A 25,385-nucleotide genomic window follows, 5' to 3' on the forward strand; every position below is an offset into this window, starting at 1 on the left:
GGAAATAGTGTTTTTTCAATAATATATCTAATCGCTCTATCCAGAGATATTATCTCTTGACACGTATCACTCATTGCCAGGTATTCAGCTTGACAAGTCGAAAGCGTAACGTAATTTTGTTTGTGACTTCTCCATGCTATTATGTCACCAAACAGTCTAATAATGTATCCACCTGATAAAGTTGAGTCATCATTGTCTCTAAAACTCGCATCGGAAAAAGCTTCTAATTCATCTGAGTTACCTGTGTATTTTAGGCTTGAATTTACAGTACCCTTCAAGTATCTCAGAATTCTTTTAATATCCTTCCAGTTATCCTCGCTGGCATCTAATTGTTTTCTAGCTAAGTAATGTACAGCAAAAGCAATATCCGGTCTAGTTCCATTTGCTAAGTACATAAGACTTCCAATTGCCTCTCTGTATGGAACCTTTCTAGTCGTTGATGATTGTTCACATTTTGATGATCCTGATTCTTCTAGTTTTCTTCTTTTGCATCTATTTTCAGTTTGTCTAGTAATCATTGGAGTGTTTTGAGGATTACAATCTGTCATCTTGAATCTATCTAAAATGCTTTAAATATAATTACTTTGATTTAATACAATGTATTTCTCTTGTCTATTTCTCTCTATTTCAATTCCAAGAAACTTCCTGGGTTCACCAAGAATTTTCATCTCAAAATTCTTGCATAAGTGATTTCCAACTTCATCTAATTTTGTTTTATCATTACTAGCGGCTAAAATGTCATCTACATAAATTAGCAACACAACTATGATTCCATTTTTCCTCCAAGTATACAGACATGGTTCGTGTAAATCGTTTTCGAGACCAATTTCTTTTACCACTTGATTAAATCTAATGTTCCATTTCTTTGGACTTACCTTTAATCCATACAAAGATTTCTTTAATTTAAATATCTTTGTTTGTTTTATCTTTTCATCTACATTTAGACCTTCGGGTATCTTCATATAAATATCTTCATCTAAATTTCCATAAAGAAATGCTGTTTTCACATCATATTGACAGATTTCTAGGTCATATTTATTTACTATTGAGAGTAATGCTCGTATGAGTGATAGTCTAGACACTGGCGAGTATGTATCTTTTAAGTCATAGTCATTCTTGTCTTTGAAACCTCGACACACTAGTCGTGCTTTATAAAGTACATCTTTATTTACTTCTACTTTCCTTTTAAATACCCATCTTAAATCAATGATGTTTAATTTTCTTTCCGTTTTGCTTGCTTCTTCCAAATCTACGAATTCCCAGACGTCATTTTTGGTTATAGAATTCAGTTCATCCTTGATAGCTCTCATCCATTGACATCTTTCACTTGAATTGCTTGCCTCATCATAGTTGATTGGTTCTTTGTTTAACGAAGTGATTAGACAATTTATCAGTGCTTGTTTATCCTTCTTTGATTGATCTTCTGACACATTGACGCTTCTTACAAAGCTTATGTCTTCAATTAATTTTCTATCTTTATCCTTTTCAGATTCCAATTTTTTTTTTATCTTACTTCTAGTACATGGTCTAATTTCTTCTGATGAATTCTTCTTTTCATTTAATTGTTTAACATCTAGTGGATTTTTGCGGGGTCTTCCTCTTTTTCTTTGTTCTGGTTTCTCCTTTTCTTCGTTGATTTGCTCTTTCAGATTATTTGGTACATTTTCGTTTGACTTCCAACTAATTTCATCTTCAGTTTCTTCTATTCGTTTATTCTTATATACATCTTTATACACTAATTTTTCATTAAATCTAACATATCTTGATTCTAGAAATTTTCTTGTATTTGGATGCCATAATAAGTATCCTGTGGGTCTATATCCCACCATGACTGCTTTGATTGCTCTCCCGCTGAACTTGTGCTCTGGTTTTGGAATTCTAATATATCCAATACATCAAAATCTTTTAATTTTGTCAAAATGACAATTTTCGTTTTTGTTAAACTTCATCAGTGGTACGTTGTAGTCTATAGATTTGTGTGGTGTTCGGTTGTATGAATGCACTGCTGCATCTACTGCTAACTCCCACATACTCTTCGGTAAACCAGAATCTAGCATATAGGTTCTGACTTTTCTTTGTAGCGTAGCATTGAATCGTTCTGATACTCCATTGTGTTCAGGAGTATAGGGCGGAGTTAATTCTAATTCTATCTTTTCTTTTCTTAAGACATCTAAAAATTTTCCACCAGTAAACTCTGTTCCTTGATCCGATCTAACGTAGCATACTTTCTCATCTTTACCAAGTAGATTTCTTGTAGATATGAGAAACATTTCTAATGTTTCTCCTGATTCATCTTTAGTCTTTACTGCATATGCTCTAGCTAATCTAGAATAATCATCTATGTACACATTAATAAATCTTTTGTGTCCTGGGTATGAGGTTGGTTTTATCGGACCCATCGTGTCCGTATGTATTATTTGTAATTGTCTTGATGCTCTTTGTCTAGTTTCTTTAAATGGTAATTTTTGCATTTTTAACATAATACATATTTCACAGTCTAAAATAGAATCATCAAATTGAATCTTCTCTAATTTATTATATACTTTCTGCAATTTCTTGAGATAGTTCAATGAAGCATGACCAAGTCTTAAATGCCATAGCATAGCTTCATTTATTTTACTTGAATCTGTTGTTCCTTGTTCTAATAGATTTGATATAAATAATTCTTCTAAATTCTTAATGTTCTCAATATCGTCTAACTTAATTGTATTTCTAGTTATTAAACTAGAATCCCAATTAAATACGTCCTTTTTTTGAATTTTCAATGTGTTGTTTTATTTCTGGAGATGTTATATATTCTTCTTTCCTTCTGATTGAAGAATCCTTTAACTCTTCATTTTCTGATTCTCCCTCCCTTGTTTGCAAATCTATTTCTACTTCATTTGTGTTATAGTTCTGGATCATCACAGCTTTACAGCGATAGGCGTTATATCCCCAGTCTGATTCATCTTCATTGCCTATGTAGTTCTTGACTTTGAAGTTCAATATCCAGTTGGGCTTTTCATATGTTCCTTCTAGTATTACTTCTTCTAGATTTTCACTAAATACTCGTAACAATTTATCATCTAAATAAATCTTAAATCCTTTATCGACTAATTTTCTTAATGATAATAAATTATCTGATACATCTTTAGCGCTAATAACATTTGATAATTTGATTATCTTGTTATCTTGATTCGTAAGAAGCAAAAGATCACCTTTTCCATCTATTAAAATATCAGCCGATTTATTCTTATTGGCACTCTTAATTACTTTGTTTTCACATCTTTCAAAATTACTTAATATTAAGCTATTCTTTACTATATGATCTGTTGCTCCTGAATCAGCAATAAATTTAATGTCATCGATTAAAACTTCATTTAATTGTTTCTTATCTTGTTTTTCATCAGTCATTCTTTTTGCACTAATGCCATCCCGTTTGAAGGCATTTTGTGTTAAGGGGCACACCTAGTGTGAAATTTCGAAAAAGTCAATTTTTTTTTTCATATTTCGGTAGATTACACCTTTAAAAATAACATATTAAAATTTCAAATCGATATCTCAAATAGTTTTTGAGTTATAACATTTTAAAGAGCAGCCGCTCGGCAGCTAGAGTGTCATTAGCTGCGAAACGTACCTGAAGTTCAGAGTCTACTGTCTCTTCCAGCCCCTATAACACGATTCCAGTTTCTATTGTTGGCTCTCAGGTATACAAAAAAATATCATTATAATAATTTCTAGAAATTTCTAGAAATTTTTCGTTTACTGCCACGTAAATTATTTTCGGAGCCAGACACATTTAGTTTCATTGTGATCGTTGTATCGAGCGCATCATAATTTTACACGTGCTATTTTCTTGAAAATGAGTGATCAATCTTCATATTCAAATAAAAAAGGAACTCACAATGTTCCTAAGCATCGATCAATTGCGAAAAAACGCAAGTTTACCGGAAATAGATTTACATTTGAGCAATCTACTGCGAATACCAGTACGTCCGCAGAAAAGTTATTACAAAATAATGACAATAATGTTGTGATTGACCCATCTCATGGATATTGTATTTTGCAATTTTTATCAGTTTTTAGTGCAATTAGTAATTTAGTGGTGTGTAAAACCTGTCAAAAAAAAGTTACTTTCAATCAAGCAAGTTCAAGAGGCCTAGGGTTCAAAATTGCTATTATTTGTGAATGTGGCAATTCGTATATTAATTCTGGACCAATGATTAATAACGCATTTCAAATAAATAAACGTATTGTTGCTGTGATACGTCTATTGGGCATCGGAATAAATGGGATAAATTTTTTCTGTGGATTAATGGATTTAGCAAATTTTACGACCAAACTTTTGCGGGATGTTTTACGAATTTACAGATTGCAGCCGAAACTGTTTGTAAGCTCAGTATGCAGCAAGCTATAAATGAAGAAAAAGAGCTTACATTAAAGAAAGAAAATTCGGAGACAAATTTGACTGTTAGCGGCGATGGTACCTGGAAAAAACGTGGCCATACTTCCCGTTTTGGAGTAGTTACGCTGGCAGGAAAATACAGCAAGAAAATTCTTGATTCATGCGTAAAATCTACATATTGTCAGAGTTGTGTTTTTTGGAAGAAAAAAAAAGATAGCGAACCTGAAGATTATGAGGAATGGCTATCATTACACGATGAAGAATGTGATGCCAATCATAAAGGATCTGCCTCAAAAATGGAAGTGGATAGTGTAAAAGACATGTTTGGTCGTTCCATTAGTAAATATGGTGTAAAATATACCCGCTATATTGGTGATGGTGATAGCGCTACCCACAAAGGACTTATAGATTTGAATCCTTATGATATTCCTGTTGCTAAATTGGAATGCTATCTACATGTGAAAAAAAGAATGGGAACACGTTGCCGAAGTGTAAAGAACATTAATAAGAAATTAGGAGGAAAAAGTAAAACATCACAAAAGTTAACTGTAAATTTTATAAATAAACTCCAAAAATACAGTAGTCACAAAAATTAAGGGATATAAAAAAAATTCCAAATTTTTTGGTGATTTTCAGCGAGCTGTAACTCCGAGGAAAATGATCGCACAGAAAAAAAAAAAAAAAAAAGCAAATTGTAGCTCCAAGTGTCTAGTTTTTAGATATGACCATGAAAATTTTTTGTCATCGTCAGGTCTGGAGAAATCCTAAGAAAACTACTGAAAAAAAATTTTTCGAAATTTTTTTTCGTCTTAAAAAGGTCTACGGGCTTCAAAAAATTTTTTCGATTGTTTCGTTTAAAAGCTCTTTTAGTAAATTTAATACCCTTTAATTTGACGTAATCAAAAAGCCTGTACGATAATTTTCCGCGGAGTTATCGTCAATCAAAGCAAAAAAGTTTTTTTGACTTTGGAAATCAATAACTCTGGAAATAATGACCGTATAGGAAATCGAAGGAAGGTTTTGAAAACTACACAATATTCTCTATAAGAAAACGTAAACCGCTTTTGGAGAAAAATTTTTTTGAATTGAAAACTCGGACTGAAAAAAGACAAAAATTCGCATAATTAAGGATATTTGGATAACTTGGTATAACTTTGGATAAAATGGATGAACGAAGGATATCGTTGGTAATTTTTAACTTCAAAGTGTCCCCTAAAATCCCTAAGAAATTCAAAGCGCTGCGATTTTTTGTTCATAGTGCCCAGAAGCTTCAAATTCTGTGTTTTCGCAAAAATCACCATTATGAGCAATTTTGTGATTTTTATTCATTTTTCCATTGAAAAATTTTTTTTTAAATTCTTTATTTTTTCGATCAAAGAGATTGATTTTTCAAGAAATTTGAAAAAAAAATTTCAATTTTTTCGAAAATTTTTTCGAAATTTTCTCAATTTTTTTCGACTGTTGTTTTACCGCCGGCGTTAGCGTTACCCAAAGCGTACCACGTGGAGGTTGCTCGGTCGGATTTACGCTTCTCACACACACGTGTGTGTGTGTGTGTGTGTGTGTCTTTGTCTGCGTGTTTGTCGGTTTGCAGCTGCCGAATGACCTCTGTACGCACGGCAGTAACTGCTCAGTACCGTGTATTGCCACCTCTGTTCCGAATCACAGCTCGTAAACGCTCTTGCATGTTGATGCATCGTCGAATATCACGTTGCGAAATTCCTTGCCAACAACGTAACAACGCTTGAGTCAACTGATGAAGATTGTGCAGTTGCGGATAGTCTCGCCGCAATCGACGCCCAAGCATGTCCCAAACATGCAAAAAAACAAATTTTTTTTTTTTTTTCAAATTTCTTGAAAAATCAATCTCTTTGATCGAAAAAATAAAGAATTTTGAAAAAAAAAATTTTTTTCAATGGAAAAATGAATAAAAATCACAAAATTGCTCATAATGGTGATTTTTGCGAAAACACAGAATTTGAAGCTTCTGGGCACTATGAACAAAAAATCGCAGCGCTTTGAATTTCTTAGGGATTTTAGGGGACACTTTGAAGTTAAAAAATTACCAACGATATCCTTCGTTCATCCATTTTATCCAAAGTTATACCAAGTTATCCAAATATCCTTAATTATGCGAATTTTTGTCTTTTTTTCAGTCCGAGTTTTCAATTCAAAAAAAATTTTTTCTTCAAAAGCGGTTTACGTTTTCTTATAGAGAATATTGTGTAGTTTTCAAAACCTTCCTTCGATTTCCTATACCGTCATTATTTCCAGAGTTATTGATTTCCAAAGTCAAAAAAAACTTTTTTGCTTTGATTGACGATAACTCCGCGGAAAATTATCGTACAGGCTTTTTGATTACGTCAAATTAAAGGGTATTAAATTTACTAAAAGAGCTTTTAAACGAAACAATCGAAAAATTTTTTTGAAGCCCGTAGACCTTTTTAAGACGAAAAAAATTTCGAAAAATTTTTTTTCAGTAGTTTTCTTAGGATTTCTCCAGACCTGACGATGACAAAAAATTTTCATGGTCATATCTAAAAACTAGACACTTGGAGCTACAATTTGCTTTTTTTTTTTTCTGTGCGATCATTTTCCTCGGAGTTACAGCTCGCTGAAAATCACCAAAAAATTTGGAATTTTTTTTATATCCCATAATTTTTGTGACTAGTGTATTATGGTTTAGCAATTATGAGGAATCAAGATAATGTAGATGAAATGTATAAAGCAATCTGGGCAACATTTTATCATTTCTGTTCAACTGACAAAAACCCAAATCATAAAAATTGTCCAGAAGGCGCTGAAAGTTGGTGCGCTTATCGCCGCGCGGAAGCTGAAGGAATCACTAGTACATTTAAACACGATTACCTCCCACTGGATCCAGAAGTACAAGAAGCTATAAAACCTATTTATGAAGACTTATCTCGATATGAATTGCTTGATAGATGTAAAGGTAACAATACTCAAAACAACAATGAAAGCTACAACGGTTTACTTTGGCACTTTTCACCCAAGCATCTTCATAATGGCTTCAAAACTATTGAATTGTCAAATAATTTTGCAACTGCAATATTTAATGACGGTTATTCGTCAATTTTGAAGATATTCAATGTAATGGGAGTGATAGTTGGACCTGCAGCAAGAGATTTTGCGGCTCTTAAGGACGACACGAGAATACGAATCGCTGATTATCGTCAAAGGGCTTCTTCAAAAGAAGGTCGATCATCTCGAAGAAAAGCTTCTTCAGCTGAACAAGCCCTTTTCGAAGAAGAGGAAGGTGTATTATATGGCCCTGGAATAGGAGATTAGCTGTAAATATGATTTTAAACCACTTATAACAGTGGAAACGATCATTTTATCTTTAAACGCGTTTTTCTCGAAATAGCATTTTCCGAATTTGCTGCAGTGATTACTCAAAAACAAATGATCCGATCACTATCGAATTTTTTTTACATGTTCTATATATAGTTCTCCGTACAATGACCTATCGATTTTTTGATCTGATCAAAAATCGAATTTTCGCAGGCCACAAACGACCAAAATTTTAGGTAAAATTCGACTATTTTTTTTAAAACGCCGCCATATTGTCAATTTTTGATTTTTTTTATCGTAGGTCATTGTACAGACAATATTATCTAGTTTAACGAGATATTTTTTTTTTAGATTTCATCCACAGAGAAGGCCGGAATCACTGCAGCAGTAAAGGACCTTTTTTTTTTCGCGCCGTTAGAGATCGACGATAACTTAAAAAATATTTAATTTTTTTCTTCAAAAATTTCATTATGCATTCTTAAAACATGTATAAATATATTCTTAAAATTTTAAAATAATTGATAAAGTATTTTTTTTAATAAAAATTCCCAAAAATCACGTTTTTTTTAGGCCGTTACACTAGGTGTGCCCCTTAAGTACTGATTATTCTTATTATAGTTTCTATCACGTCTATCATTCTTATATGGTTTAGAATTCACATTATGTCTAACTCTATTAGTTCCCTGTCTGTCTAGTTTACCTCTAAATTTGATATTATTATTATTTATAATCTTACTTTTGATTCTGCCATCCTTGCATTCTGAACCCTTATGAGACCTTATATCCTGACAGTAGTAACAGAACCATAAATCTTTTGAAAGAGGACAATTTTCAATTTTATGACCGGGCTTGGCGCAACTGTGGCAGTTCTTCTTGCCGTCCACCTTGGCTGTTTGAGCCTTGATCGTCTCCTCCCCGTCGTTAGTCTTTTTCTCGGCTTCTAACTGTAGAATAAAAGATTTCATTTCATTTATTGTCATCTCTTTTGAATGAGACCTTTTAATGAAATCTGCGGACATTAATTGAGGATTTATTGGGGTTATAGCTTGATAAAACGCAGATCTAATTTCTTGCTCAATTAATTGCTCCCCATCTCCACAAGATTCATATTCTCTAATGATCTGGTCAAATCTTTCACAGAAATCATTGACCTTTTCATTCTTTTTCATCTTAATTAAATATAATCTTTTTCTAACAGAGCTTGAAGTAAGATTTATCTGTTCTTTTCTACAAGCTTTGATTCTCTTTAAGACTTCTACAGGTTCAGAAATATCGAGAATTTTCTTGTGATAATCTTCATCTAAATGATTAATAATAATATCTCTAACCAGACATTTTCTTTTATGAATTATTGAATTTGGTAAATTATTTTCCTTACTATTATTTTCATCTATTACATCTAATAAATCACAACTAGTTAGTTCTGATTTTAAATAATCAAACCAAATATTATAATTTGATTTTTGGGTTAACTTATATTCTCTTCTAATTTTAATCTTATTTTGATTTAACAGTAATGCATCTTTAACCAAGTTCAATTCTTTAGTAATATTGTTATTTCCATTCGTAGCGTCTAATTGTGTTTTATCTGAGATATTAGGAACTATATGTGAATCTTTTACCTTAGTTGCTTCTATTTTAGCCGTCTCCCGATCTAGCTTTGCTCTACGTCCATCTACCGTCATCTTAAGAGCTTTAACTAGTTCGTGAGTGACTTCCTCTAATCGTTTCGCAGCTCTACCGAGTGTTGCTGACATCTCGCGAGTCTGTTTGTTGGACTCGACCATCAGCATTTTCATGTCTTCAAATTCTTTGTTGCCAATCATCACCATCTTTTCACAGCTGACAATCTTGGCTTTGGTATTTTCGGTTTTATTTAAAATACCTTCATCTTTATCTGTAAACATATAATCTTAATTAGTATCTGGAATTTTGTTAACATATAAGCATCTTAATGTCTAAATAGGCCTCCTCTAATTATTCTTAAACACTTTTATACTTCTTAGAGTGTATCTTTTAGTTTAGTTTACAGCTTCTAAATTATTCTATAGTCAATACTTGCTTGTCGACTGGTCTGGTTTGACAGGTGTTGAGAAATTATTCATCTTAACCTGTAACTCTTGTTCCTCTTTATTCTCATCAGTTGTTTTTGATGGTCCTGCATTGTTTTTATCTGTCAAATGAATCAATCCCTTGTGGAATTGTGACAGACTATGGAGGGTATCCATATTTTTCTCAATTTTTATTTTTAATGTTGGATCTTGTCCAACATTCTCTAAACTAGATGATGTTCTCTCAGAACATCCATCGCTGTCATAGTCAACCAGTTGAGCCTTTTCTTCCGACTCTGACATCTATTTCGGATTTTATGAAACAGAATTTAAATTTAATTAATTATACATTTAATTAGCAATTTATCATCTAATTAATAATTTTCCATCTATCTCTTATTATTAATATTCTAAAATTCTATTCGTCTAATACCAGATACTCTTCATAAATAATTCTATTTCGTGCTTCTAAATTAAAATGATCGCACTGCAATTCATTTCAATTTGAAACGCAAGATTGATTATTTACACAGCACCACCTCGAGTATGCACACCTATTCCAACGTACAGTTTCACGCACGGCAATGAAACAACGTTGAAGGCGGTTGATCACGCACACACTCGGGATACATTATGCAAACAAAACAACTTCACAAACTATAAGATACTTGATACCGAACGCAAGCATCACATGTCTCAAGTTACCGAAATATTTCTGATATGTATTTTATATTGATCAATATTTATGACATGTCCAAATACATTTTTATTTAATTTCAAAATTTATTATGATTCATAATTAAATCCAAAATCTATTTTAAACCATCTTAAAAAATCGTAATCTAAAGTGTAATACACGTGATTTCTTATATGTTATTATTATTATTATGACGCCGTTATCCGACATCTTGAAATTTTTCGCGCCTACCGGCTTCACTGATTATTTCATCATAAAACAAAAGACAATCTACTCAATGTTAATCTCTTTGTCACAGTCTAATATACTGAAAATTATTTTCAGAAATCTATGAATTTATTTAATGACGCAAATGAATATTTGTCAGTTTTTCCTAAGTTGTCTAATTCGTCGTCTGTTAATACGCATCTATTGCATTCTATCTTCTATGTGCATGCATGACTCACTCATTTATTCATTTCGTCTTATCTTCTTACTTAATTTTTGTATATTTTATTTTCTGAATTAATGTTTATAAATACTCTTACCTTATAATAAATCACTTCCACAAACTTTATTATATTTTTTTAATAAATTCACAAACGCTGTGGAAGCGTGCACTGGGCCTCAATAACCTGTGAGGAAGTGAATTAAATATAAACCAATATTTGTGTTTAATAATCTAATTAAATCTTTATTTAAACTTCTAAAATATAATTAAATGATATTGTAAAAATGTAACGAAGAATATAGAGATAATAATTAATATAGTAAGGCACGTGTTAGCACGTAATACCGCCAAGAGTACATAGCACGAGAAAGAATAAAAGAATGTAGGGGAGAGGAGTCGTATGCGCCGTCAAGCAGCGCGTAGATCACCGCCAACTCACTAACAATAATAATAATAAGCTTAAGCTGGCTTGGGTAAATCTCGACTTCTTAACAAAATTTGTTCCAAATTATTTATGTTGATTTTAATTAATTTTACTTCTGATAATGTAACTAAAATATTTTAATGAATTTTTTCACTGATTCTAATTTATACATTAATCCAGACTCTGCCTACATGTTTAATCAATAAACCGAAATAATTCCTGATATCATTAAATAAATATTTAGTACTTTTAATTCTGACTTGTTCTTAAATTTATTAGTAATTTTATTCCGACCTTCATTCCGGTCTTTACTTAATATTTTACGAAATTTGTTCTGAAACATTTTGTTAACTTTTTGATAATTATATTAATAAATTAATTCTTCATTATTCGGACAATTTTGGTACTTAAATTTTTTTTAATTAATTCTTAATATTTTGTTAAAACTAATTACATAAATTTTGGTACAACTAATGATTGTGACCGAACGCGAAATGGCGATGACCTTCAGCCGACATAAGGGCCTAGCTGATGCCGCATCATTGAGAAATTATTTAGACATGATAATTGTACCTGGTCTTTTTCTTAATTTTTCTTAATTTTCTCAGCAATCCCTTGACGCTGCAACTCCTGGGTTTTAGTCTCCGTATGCAATTTTTCCTCGTTGAGGTGTTAAATTCGGCGGTAAAGTCTCGGATCACATCGTCGCGTCACGTTCTCCACAGTTATTATTTTCCTAAAACAGCAAGTTGGCATTAGAATTTATTGTGATATAAACCAAACTTAAGCGAGCTGACATGTTGGCCTAGCAAGCATTAAATTTGTCAAGTTTCATCGCTTCGTTTCACTTAGATCGAGCGAATAAGCAATAATTACCTGGTTAGAAACTTTTCACGAAGCGTTTGGTTCGACCGTTCGGTCACAATAATTTTTTCATAATTTGTTGGTCCATTTCTTTCTTCACCCTGTCTTTCCCACTCTCTCTCTCTCTCTCGGCGCCGGCGCTTCCACCTCGGGAACTTACTTACTAACTTATAACTACTGGCGCAAGTACTTGAGAGCACAACGCCCTGGGGAATCGGTCGATAACTAACTTGGACGGATTGGAGACCTTCTCCGGATAGAAAATGCCCTGTGTACTCCGTTACAACCAATGGCAACTCCACGACTGCTGCGAGTGAACTCTCCTGAGCCTCAAACTTAACTCTCTCTACCGGTGCTTAACTGTGACTTTCTCAAGCGCTAGCTTGGTGCAGACTAATCTCCTATACTCAATCAAATTTTCCATTATCTTAATTCTTATTCAAACAAACTATTTGAATAAGTTTGAATAAGATCTAACATTAGAAGAAGCCGTTGTATTTGAAATAACTCATAATTTGAGGAATCTATTTGTTATCATCTTAGGATTTTGTTATGTTACTAAACCTATCCAACTGTGGTTAAAATATAGAGATGAAATGTCCGAAGATGTATTATATCGTTCAAGACAATATAATGATGATAATGAACTTGATTTTAACGATGAAATTTACAACGAAGCTCTAATATTGATTGAAGATCAACTATTTTCAATAACCGGAAAAACATTGAAAGAATTTAGTTTTACACCACCTTTACGATCAAATAGAATATCTTTACTGGGCAGTCATCATAGAGAAATGAATTTCAATTTAGAAGTTTTATTAAATTTGATTAATGAAGATGAACCAAAGTTGACCGATGAACAACGAAACGTTTGTAATAAAATTTTAGAAAGTGTTAATCGAAAACAAGGTAAAATGTTTTTCTTAGATGTCCCTGATGGAACCGGAAAGACCTTTCTATTAAATTTATTATTGGCTAAAATACGTGTAAGCGGAAACATTGCATTAGCTGTTGCAAGTTCAGGAATCGCTGCTACTTTATTAGCTGGGGGAAGAACCGCTCATTCTTTATTTAAATTACCATTAAACTTAAATGCTGATGAATCACCGATTTGTAATATTAGTAAACAAAGTGACGCTGCAAAACTTTTTAAAGAATGCTCTGTTATCGTATGGGATGAATGTACTATGGGACATAAACGAGCTATAGAAGCACTAAATAGAACAATAAAAGATATTAGAAATGACCAGCGTGATATGGGTGGTATAGCGTTTGTATTAGGAGATTTTCGACAGACATTGCCTGTTGTGAAACGAGGTACCAGAGCTAATGAAATCAATGCGTGTTTGAAATCATCTTGTTTATGGCCAAAATTTAATCTGTTATCTCTATCTAAAAATATGAGAGTTCATTTATTTGGTGACCTAACTGCAAGAGAATTTTCCAGCACGCTTTTAAAAATTGGTAATGGAAATATAGAGGAGGTAAATGGCAAAATTCAAATACCTACTGATGTTGGAACAATAGTGTCAACTTTAGAAGATTTAACAAAAAATGTTTATCCTGATGTGAAACACTTAAAATTAAAACCAATTTCTTGGTTAAGTGAAAGATCTATTTTAACATCAATGAACTACGTGCGTCTAGAATAAATGATTTGATTTTGAGTTTACACGATGATGTAGAGATGATTTATTCATCTATTGATAATGTAGTCGACCAAGATGATGCTACAAACTTTCCCGTAGAATTTTTAAATTCTTTGAATCCAGCTGGAATGCCGACTCATATATTGAAACTCAAAATTGGTGCGCCCATTATGCTTATGCGAAATTTAAGTTGTCCAAAATTATGCAATGGAACTCGCCTTCAAGTGATGTCATTGAAGCAGAATATTATAAAAGCAAAAATTATTACTGGTTGTGGAATAGGTGATATTGTATTTATACTCCGCATATCAATTATTTCTACTGATTATGAATTTCAATTCAAACGTATTCAATTTCCGGTTCGAGTATACTTTGCAATTACAATCAATAAATCGGAAGGTCAAACACTGAAAATAGCCGGTGTAGATTTGTCGACTGAGTGTTTTCCTCACGGTCAATTGTATGTCGCATTTTCCAGGGTAGGAAACGCTAAAAATTTGTTTATTCTAAATAAAAAAGGAATAACACGTAATATAGTCTATACAGAAGTATTAATTTAATACCATTTAATATTAATATTAATAGATTTTATTTTGTAATTTATTATAGGTAAAAATTGTTTTTTCTTATAAATACGCTATAATTATTTATTAGTAAAAGTTATTGTGTGAATAATATTTTTAACTTTAAAAATTTTCAATAATACAAAAAAATTTCTGAGTTATTTTTTATGAAGAAAACCACCATGATTTATTAATATGCATAATATTTTATTGTAAATTTAATAATCCGGTATATTTATTATTCATTCGTATTCGTCTTCAATAGTCATCTTTTGTGTCGCAAGAATTGGTAATTCTTCTACTATAAATTCATTGAAAAAAGTAATTTGGTTAACCGTTGTAAGAAATTTAGAAGTGGATAAATCCTCATCATTAATTCATAGAAAGTGACAAATAAAATCGGCCGCATTTGAAATGTGTAAAATCTACATGGAAAGTACTATCAATTAATTACTATCAATAAATTATATAACGCATGATGGTATGAACTTAAAATAATAATTAACCTACTTGATTTTTATTGATTTTCAAACATTCGGTGTACGATGCATTTTCGATTGCAAAAAGATAATTGAAAGAATTCCATCCGGTTACTGTAAAAATATAATAATTTTTCTTCCCATATCTTTGATATCCATATGTTTTGCATACGTATCCATAAAAACTGTATCGAGAGATTAAATTATTTTTAAATCTCTATATTTGAATTGTTCAATTATTTTACATCTTACCTGTTGTTTCTTTGATTATCTTCGACTTGGTAAAATATTAAACCGTTCTCTTAGAAGATTCAAAATATCGTTTTGGTTATTCATATTTTACAGGTTATGTAAATTTTTCATTAAACGATTATTTTTTGTTCAAAAACAAAAATAAAACCTATCTGTCAATTCATTGATTGGCTTTTGTTTAAAAAATAATTAAGAAAACAGTTGATCCTAACCTATCTTTTCATACAACCGAAGTATTTGATTGATTAAACGCTCTAAATAGCTTCAAAAAGGACTAAAGATGTCAAATAAAGAAAGTATCGAAAGTTTAGTTTGTGTGCTGACTATGTGTTTGGAAATGAGAATTGGTCACATGAGATCAAATCTCAAACTATAGGTAAGTTATATTTTTTTGAACATTGAAATAAAAATAGTCTAATATTTCTAGATTACTAATAAATTAATCATTTCATTACAGATAATAAATCAAAGAATTGTGTTACTGAATGCTTTACGGTAGTTAGAATTTCTTTACGAGATGGAAGATTTCACGAAGGGATTGGCTGCTACGAAGATGTTGATAATGAAGACAAAAATGGTTTTACAGAAATAAGAAAGGTAAATTTACAATGCATATATTATTATATGACAAAAAAAACCTATTCTTTTAAAATTATTGGACACTAATATAAAATCAATAATTTTTTATAATTTATGTAGAAATCATTAATTGATGGAATTTTCAACGCTTTGTTCTATTTGAAAGAGATAAGAGATTATTTAGAGAGAAAAAATAATGAAAGAATGATTCGTTTAAGTAAACAAGAGGAAAAACAAAGACAATGGAAATTAAAAAGTAAATTTTTTTAAATCATTCACCTGCCGTACTTTGTTATTTATGAAAAAGATTGTTAAGATGAAAATTATTATATTTTAATTAGGAGAAGCTGAACAGAAAACAGAAGCAGGAGATGAGGAGATGAAGACACGAGGTGGAGGAGAAGAGGATATGAAGTCACGAGGTGAAGAAAAAGAATACATAGGAAGCGAAGAAATAAATGTGAAAATTAAGAAAATGGGCCGCCCAAGAAAAATGATAAAATAATCATGGACATATAATTCCTTTTTTATGTTTGAAATTTATTTTTATTTTGAAAATTGTGATTTGTTAGTTTCAAAATTAAAAAATAATCAGTAAATAAAAAAATAAAAAAGAAAATCAAAAATTCAAAATGGCAAAAGTAATGTTCCTACTAAATTAAAATTTTCTAGATTCGATGGTTCCTGAGATATCGTGATGAGACAATATGTACATAGAACAGCTCCTATATATATAGAATCTCCTTCTAAATACTCCTATATATATATATATATATATATATATATATATATATATATATATATATATATATATATATATATATATATATATATATATACATTAGGGTGTGCCAAAATGTAACTTCCTTGATGGACCTTTTAAAATTGGAATTTTCAGTTCCGCTTTTGAAATCAGCTTTGTTTAGGCCTTTCCTAAGATATTTTGGGGTAAGACGATAGATTTTATTTTCATAGAATTTTTTAGCAGAAGGTTTAATTGGGCACTTCCGGCGAAAATTTGAATTTTTAGCGGAAGTGCCCTAACTAAGCTCCAGTTAAGTACAATTTTATTTTATAAATTTTAACTTAACGAAATTGACTGTAACTAATTTTAATTAAATATTTTAATTCAATTATTCAATCATTAGTAATTTAATAAAACAATAATTTTCAATTAACAATCAATTTCTAAATAACCTTGAACTAACTATTACAATTCTCAAATTCCAATTGCTAATTTTAATTCTATTAAAATATTAGATGGATTAAAATTCCTCAATAACTTATAGTCATGGTCTAAACAATATAACAATAAGTATTTAAAACAAAAGGTCTTACTACCTTGGATTAACTTTTGATAATTAAATTAATCACAATATAAATTTCTCAATCACGTTCAAAATTATAAACACAAGTTTAATTAATTAATTTTAACTAAATTTTCCTGTGACCTTTTCAACTCAAAATAATCAAATTTGTTGGACTTAATGCCCACGCCGATAATTATTAATTTGAAATAAAAATTAATTTAACTAATTCACGGACCTAATCCCAAAATCAATTAATTCACACGTGATAATTAATTTCATGATATACAATATTTTCAATAAATACAATAATTCTTAATAATATATTACTAATAATTTTCGAATAGTTTTATCAATTATAAAAAAATCGACACGAGTTGAAATATTCAAATTTTATTTGCTAGAACATTCGCTAGCTGTTTTACTTGACCTTGGATATTAGAATTTACTGCGACACACAAATGTACTAACGCTCGACCAAAACTCCATGAATAAAAGTTTGTCGATTATTTTCAAGTAACGAAAATTAATCAATTTTACTAAGTTAACTGTTATAATAATTACAACAATAAAATTTACGAAATTTTTGGATGTTAATTAATTAATTGATAAATTTTTTTTTGTTGTTAAAATTTTCCCCCAAGGTCGATTGAGTGACTCTCGGGTATAAGCCCCCATGAAAATCACGCAATCCAAACTAGCAAATGTTCAACTATTAATTATTAATGAAATAATCGTCGATTAAACGATCCAATTGTTAAATAATTAGGAGAAGTAACTGGGTATTAGGTAAACCGCGGTCCACTTCTTTCCCACAGAGTAATAATTAATACCTTGACGAACAAAACGATGATCTAACTCACTCGTTGAGGATGAAGTCCTAGTTGTAGTTGGCTTCCTTCGTCTCGTCACTACTCCGGGGATCGGTCTTTTTTGATTTCCGTGGCACTCAGTCTGGCGGTCACACTACTTCTCCCTTCTCCACTGCACGGCTCACCTATTTTAACCCAAAACTACCCCCTCCTATTCTCCCTTTAAGCCCGAAGATCGATACGCCCCAGTGCTATGTCGAATACTTATCGATATCCGGTGACTTATCGATTTAGGGTAATTTTACCCTGTTACAATATATTGATCTGTTTATTAATTTAAAGCGGCTTAAAGAAGTTTCACTTCTATTGTGACCTTATATGTGTGAGGCTCACTTTTTTTTTTTTTTTAGAATTTTTTTTTGTTTAGAATTACTATCGATAATTACTAACATGGATCGGAGACCTTCTTCGAATAAGGAAGGCCCCCATCTACTCCGTTACAAAATGTATTTGACTTATAAATATACAACCACCGGGAAGACAATTATTTGCCCCGAATCTATCTTGCACGATCCTTTATGATTTATTTATTTTCCTTTCTCTCTATCTCGCTTGTCTATTATCTCGTATCGGAAACTTCACTTTCAAAAGGCTCTGGGAGAGTAAAGGTTTGCGATTTCATGGTAGAGAATAGCTGGCGTCAACTACGTGTAACTAACCCAGCCTGGAGAAAAGCTGCGGGTCACTTGGGGAGAGACTTGAGAGTTACCTCCCAAGTTTTGTTGCGTTCGATTCATTTTATCAGTTGTTAGGCGATCTGGACAAATTTCTATTTTGCTTGGTGCATCCACCGTCGAATAGTTCGTTGAATAGTTAAGTTTTATTAAAATGATTTGTTTGAACAAATAAAAAAATATTTTGTAAAAAAAGTTCGCTACACGATAGAATATCTTGACGATTCATGAAATTTGGAATCGTTTGATACCTATATCGTGAAAGTGAATTTTTTTTTGTTAACTAAATATTTGTTTGAACGAATAGAAAATATTTTTGCAAAAAAACTTCTCTTCACGATAGGATCTCGTTACGATTTATAAAGTTTGGAATCGTTTGATACCTATACAGTAGAATTGAATTTTTTCTGGATTACTAATTATTTGTTTAAACAAATAGAAAATATTTTGAAAAACAAGGTTCTTTACACGATAGGATATCTTACCGATTCATGAAATCCTGAGTCGATTAATAACTATATTGTAGAATCGATTTTTTATAAGTTTATTTTGAAATTATTAAGACATAAAAAAATAACAAAAAAAATAAAATAAGAAATAACTCCGAGCTTCTTAGCGACCGCTTGCTGTTATTATTATTTTCCTCACATTATGATTATTTTCCCTATCATTCTCCGACAGCGGAGAGAGATGGGGGGAATAATAAATTATTTAATAAAAAATCAATAATTTTTTATGCAAAATTGAAATATTTTTTTTGTTTCAAACATTTTTTAATGCAGAAATTCGAAAAACTGAAAATTATTGATATAAATTTAAAAAAATTCTTTAAGCTCAGCTAATTTTTTGCTTGTATAAGGCATCGAAAGCTTCAATTTACAAAAAGAATTCGAAAACGGTTGACCCTAAAGACCATCCCTGCCACTTCCCGCTAATTTTAGTCATTACGCGCTTGCAATTCTGCCACTTTTGCATTGTTTTTGAGGTCTTCGAGAGCAAAAATTTATTGTCATATTTTGAGCTCTCCAAGCTCAAAAATATGCTGTTTGGTACTTTTCAGCTCTTCAAGCCTGAAAGTCTAATAAAAGTTTGATGAAAAACGATTTTTTTTATTTTCAAACTGCTATAACTTTTAATTTAGTAAACCGATTTTCACACGGCTTGCAGCAATCGATGCAGTTTCTTACGTAATATAAACAATAAGTTAACATAAATTGATCAGATGTAAAATTTTAGAGTTTTTTGTTAAAAAAATCCATTTTTCCGATTTTTCGATTTCTTGCGATCACGATATCTCACAAACGAATGAATCGATTTCGACGTGGTTAGCACTGATCAACGTCGTTTTTACGGTTAAGAGCTGATTAGATTTTGGATGTGATCGATAAAACCGTGTAAAAGTTATTCCAAAAAAACGACTTTTAAAAAAATTTTTTTTGCAGTTTTTTTGAGATTTCTTGCAATCTACCTTTCCGAATCGGTTCAAATTTTTAGGAAATCTAAGTTTGGTGGAACTTAATCGAATGACACCAACCGCGTTTTGATCGGTCGAGTCGTTCAAAAGTTATAAGAGGGTCACATACTCACACACACACACACACACACACACACACACACACACACACACACACACACACACACACACACACACACACACACACACACACACACACACACACACACACACACACACACACACACACACACACACACACACACACACACACACACACACACACACACACACACACACACACACACACACACACACACACACACACACACACACACACACACACACACACACACACACACACACACACACACACACACACACACACACACACACACACACACACACACACACACACACACACACTTACACACACACACACACTTACACACACTTACACACACTAAAAAATTAATATCTCGCAACTATTGGTCGTAGAGAGATCGGGCTTAGCTCATTTCATTCCTTATTCAATTTTCTAAATTTCATATGCAGCATGGCTCGACTACTTTTGCGTAGTTTCCGAGATATAGTATTTTAAAGCTTAACGCTAAAAGGCTATTTTTTAAACAAAAAAAAAGCAACACTTCCCACATACACACAAATGTTCAGATTATTTTCCTAAGTATTTGAAAAAAAAAATCCAAAATCGGACCATTTTGTCGAAAAATTGTCAACAAACTTCTTTTTATTTCCACACCGACTGGATTAAGGGGTGCCTCGGTGGCTGCGTCCTTGTGTGATTAAATAAGCACTGGAGTTATCGATCACGAGCTGGTGGTCGGTAATTCCGCAACAGGAATCTACTTCAATTTTCTTCAAATTACTAAATGCCATTTGACATAAAGCCATTTTGAGTTCACATAGTAGATTTTAAAAAATGCTTGGATCCAACATGCTTTGAATATTTCGTTTCATATTATGTGTAATTGTGCTCACTCACGATTTAATACCAGCTCTTTTAACTATTATCCGTTGTTTGTAGTAGAAAGGTTTATGCTCCGTAAACAATTTAATAATTTTGAGAATTAATTTTTCATTGATATTAATAATTTTTTTTTTTTTTTATCATTTTCAGATACCTATCCAGGAAACTCAGGAGAAAGCTTTTGCAGCAGTGACATATCCCTAGATGGTACCGAAGCTGGATTTGACATTGGGGAAAATGAAAATACTGCCCCTGATAACAGTCATCAAAGTTCTAGTCACACGCACCATTCAGGAACAGCCCATGAAACTGCTACACTATCTCAAAGCTTACATGCAGCAATGCATAATCCCATTGATAAACTTTTTATGATGCAAAGTAGCTATTTTAGCGGTGAACACTTATAATAATTTATCGATTAAAGTACAGAGTGTTGTCTTATTTTAACTTCTATAATTTTTATCACGTAGATCGAATAAAATTTTTTAAATAATTATAGTTGTAAGATCGTATGATGTACATACTGTATGTAAGATATACTAATATTTCAACATGAATAATTTCCGTTTTTAAATCTGAAAAGTAATTGACACTGAGGACCATCATTAAAAAGTACCTGCTCTTTTCAAGTTATGGATTCTTTAAATGTTCCAATGGGATGACATTATCGACCTTAAAAAGCTAAGTACTGTATAAGATCAGCGTTTTCTTTTAAGATGTTCAATGACTCATATCTTTGATAAGGGTCGTTTACTTCAAATTTTCCATTGAGCATTCCACTGAATTTGTCAAACATCAAAAGATTTGGAGCTGCAACGGAATAATTACAGACAATATATTTAGACGACAAAATAATTGCAGACAAAATCACACGATGACTCGACGAAGCGCAAACTAAACAAACACAGGATTATCAAAAACGTCAAGAATAAACTAAAAACAAAAATTAACTGACAAATTTACTTGTTTTACGGAACACACATAAATTTTGATTCAAACATTAAAAATTGAACATTCGAAATTGCAATCAATCAGATTGAATTGTAATTGTACAGTTCAAAGATAATAATGCACATCAGATGAAATAAATACATTGTATTCATACGACAAATTTCAGGCAATGAAAACGTTAATACAATGATGTGTAAGTTCTTCACAAACTAAAATAAGCATTTTACCGCTCTACTTCACACAAGATGCAACTATTCTAAGATGTCAATTTTTCAACTTGATTTATTTCATTGCCTTAGTTTTAAATATCGTTTTTTTGAAAATTAAGTAAATTTTTTTGGTATTGTCTGTACATTTATTTTAAATTCGCAGTTAACAGCATTCTATCATCTGATGCCGGCAAGTAGAAATGTCGTAAAATCTGTTATATCACTTTTTAACTCGTTGAATTTACTCGATGTACGGTTACATGATTAAAGTAAGGTTTATCGAAATTTGACTATACCCTCTTAGAGTTAAGTATTTAATGCGCTCAAGAATGCTAAATTTGTTTTAAGTTGTATAATTTTAAATTATAGTTAACTATTATACTATTAACTATACAATTATACAATTAACTAGTATAATTGTATAATTAAAGTATAATGTTAAATAACATTCGATAATAATTTAGTAGGATAGTAATTACAAAATCAAATTATTATTATTATTATTATTATTATTATTATTATTATTATTATTATTATTATTGTTATAGAGATATTATTTGTTATTAATTGCTCAGGGGGGTTTTCCCCGGAGTCCGACTCTCCGAGGGCCCAGCCTGAGCGCCATCCATTACTGCTGCACCACTCCACACAACAAGGCGGTTAGTGAGTGCAGCAGGCCAAATTCATTTGCCTAAGTAGACGCAGGGATCCCAAAATGACAGCCTTTTGCATCCGCACTGCTAGAGACACGGCTGCTGAACTGCAAGCCGGTATCTTCGCAAGTGAAGACACAAAAGACTGTTTCATCCTCCAAGGACGCCGACAACCAAAACGACGAGCTTGACACGGTAACCTGGGTACAGTTTGCCAATTTCAAACAGGAGATCCTGATATATCTGGTGTTTGTGCTCTTCTTTGGCCGAGATATTGTATTCGGCTGGGGCCGAAAACTCAATGACATAAATGTCACGAGTAGCCTTGTCAAAGAGCACAATATCAGGTTTGTTGTGGTCAATCCGCCGGGTTGTTGCGAATGGTATGTTCCAATAAATTTTGGAACTGTCATTCTCAACAACCTGCGGAATATCTCCTGGCAGATAAGGCAGCACTGGTGTCTCATCGATACCGCAGCTATATCTGAGATGATAATAGAGTACTCGCAGGGCAGCATTGTGACGCTGTATGTAGGCACCTCTTGCCAGCACAGGACATGCCGACAAAAGGTGCATCAGCGTCTCCGGATGTTGTTTACACGTCCGACAGGACGTGTCCGGAAGCTGCGCCTGGAGCACCTTGCTACGGTATTCGAGAGTGTTGATAACACCATCTTGGCAGGCAAATATAAATCCTTCGGTCTCGGACATCAGGCCAGCTGACTTCAAGAAGGAGAATGTCAGCTGGGTGGACAAGCCATGGTCACGGACGTGTTTGAAATACACGCTGTGCATGGACTTGTCCATGTGTTCACCGAGGAGTTTTTTTCCTCGGCTATCCTGACGACGCTCTTGAACTCCTTTTTCGGGAGTTCAATGAGAGCGTTTATTTCTCCGAGACCTAAGGTATTTGCCGCGTAGATTGCTGCCTTATACAAGAACGACCCCTTCCGCGCATTTTCATGACTATGAACAAATTGCATCAGGAAGTCGTCCTCGTCTGCTGTGAAATTGGCAACCTCGTATGTTAAACTCAGAACCAAACGATCGTGAAGCCGCTCCAAGCTCTGCAATCCTCTCCCTCCGATGTTCCGGGAGAGGTACATCCTGGCGACTGATGAGTTAGGGTGCATGCTCTGATTCATATTGATGACTTTACGGGTTTTGATGTCGAGATCTTTCAACTCATTTCGAGGCCATTTCAGGATCCCAAAAGAGTAAAGTAGGACCGGGACAGCGAGCATGTTAGTAGCTGAGACTTTGTTCTTGCCAGAAAGTTCTGATGACCAGATCTTCCGGAGTCTCCTAACATACTCACTGCGAAGAGTTGTTCGGACTTCAGAGACGGCATGCATTTGCCGCTCTTCAATCCCTAGATATCTGTACAACTCTCCGGCGTCTAATTCTCTTAAGACGCTCCCATCCACTAATTCGACATCTCCACCCGTATCAGAGCACTTACCCTTCGCCAGGTGTACGACCGCACACTTGTCCAACCCAAAAGACATTCCGACATCTCGTGTGTACTCTGCTACGATGTTGATGGCCGTTTGTAGATGATCTTTGTTGGCACTGTATATCTTTAGATCATCCATAAACAGTTGGTGAGTGATCGAGTATACTCGATCACTTGGTAGCCCCGCAGAGTACCCACGAGTTTGTCGGAGGGCAACAGATATTGGCAGCAGTGAGATGCAAAACAACAGAGGGCTCAGAGAATCTCCCTGAAAGACGCCTCTCTTGTACTGAACAGTTCCGGTTACGTGCAATGCATTTCCACTTCCTATGTGAAAACGCGTTCGCCAGAGCTGCATCGTACGTTGTATGCATCCCACTGTTTGGCGATTGATTCCGAGGCATTTGAGCAGATAGAGAATCAACTCATGTGAAGTTGAGTCAAATGCCTTACGGTAGTCAATCCAGGCCATAGACAGGTTGCGTTGGTAGTAGATTGCGTCTTGAATGACGCATCTATCTACCAACAAGTTGATCTTGCAACCTGACACGCCCTGTTTACTGCCACGTTGTTCGTATATCTGTTGCCACACAGGCTCTATCTCCTGCAAGATACGGTTATTTAAGATTTTTGTAAAAATCTTGTAAACCGCATTCAAGCAAGTGATAGGCCTGTAGTTCTTTGGGTCGGACAAGTCACCCTTTTTAGGGATGAGTACGGTTCGCCCTTCTACCAGCCAGTCTGGAATTGGTTCGTCGCCCTGAATGTATGATGTAAAAATCCGGGCCAGATGAGCATGTGTAGAAGAAAATTTCTTCCACCAGAAGATGTTTATGCCATCTGGACCCGGGGCAGCCCAGTTCTTGCTGCCATTCAGGGCTTTACGAACCTCTTGCACACTGACTGCAGGGCTCTCTTCGGCGATATCCTGCCGTCGGTGTTCTCGACAGAATGCCTCGAAGTCGTGCAGAGCTGGAGTATCCGGGTTGACGTTTGGTTGATCTCCGTACAATTCACTCCAAAAGGCTTCCACTCGCTCAGATGATGGATAATTCTCGGGAACAGCGGTCTTAGGTGACAGAAAGCGTGAAGGGTTGGATCGAAACAAAGAGTTGTCGATCAACCGCTTCAGCCT

At 33.1% G+C, this 25,385-nt stretch overlaps 2 protein-coding genes across 4 annotated transcripts in view; one reads left to right on the forward strand and one right to left on the reverse strand.

Moving 5' to 3' along the window:
- Nucleotides 1-22,406, forward strand: part of Lmx1a (LIM homeobox transcription factor 1 alpha) — a 271,702-nt gene extending 249,296 nt beyond the window's left edge. Inside the window, exon 6 of the mRNA XM_074252982.1 lies at nt 21,132-22,406. Within this exon, the coding sequence (XP_074109083.1) occupies nt 21,132-21,388 (257 nt within the window). The 3' untranslated portion in view covers nt 21,389-22,406. The remainder of the gene's footprint in view (nt 1-21,131) is intronic.
- Nucleotides 7,775-11,597, reverse strand: LOC141533651 (uncharacterized). Of its 3 annotated transcripts, XM_074252649.1 has the most exons (4): nt 10,604-10,900; nt 9,759-10,050; nt 9,319-9,593; nt 7,775-8,640 (listed from the first exon to the last, which is right to left on the reverse strand). In XM_074252649.1, exons 1-4 carry the CDS (start codon nt 10,652-10,654, stop codon nt 8,263-8,265), a joined length of 996 nt encoding a protein of 331 aa, XP_074108750.1. In that variant the 5' UTR covers nt 10,655-10,900; the 3' UTR covers nt 7,775-8,262. The 3 variants fall into 3 exon arrangements, with proteins under 3 accessions (XP_074108750.1, XP_074108749.1, XP_074108748.1); XM_074252648.1 differs by lacking the exon at nt 10,604-10,900 and adding an exon at nt 10,972-11,597 and having other exon boundaries at nt 7,775-9,593; XM_074252647.1 differs by having other exon boundaries at nt 7,775-9,593.
- Nucleotides 22,407-25,385: the final 2,979 nt, after the last annotated feature.

The sequence above is a fragment of the Cotesia typhae genome, unplaced genomic scaffold (assembly GCF_013202065.1).
Source record: "Cotesia typhae breed Kobodo isofemale line unplaced genomic scaffold, CoteBio_Ctyphae scaffold_121, whole genome shotgun sequence".
Lineage (NCBI taxonomy): Eukaryota > Metazoa > Arthropoda > Insecta > Hymenoptera > Braconidae > Cotesia > Cotesia typhae.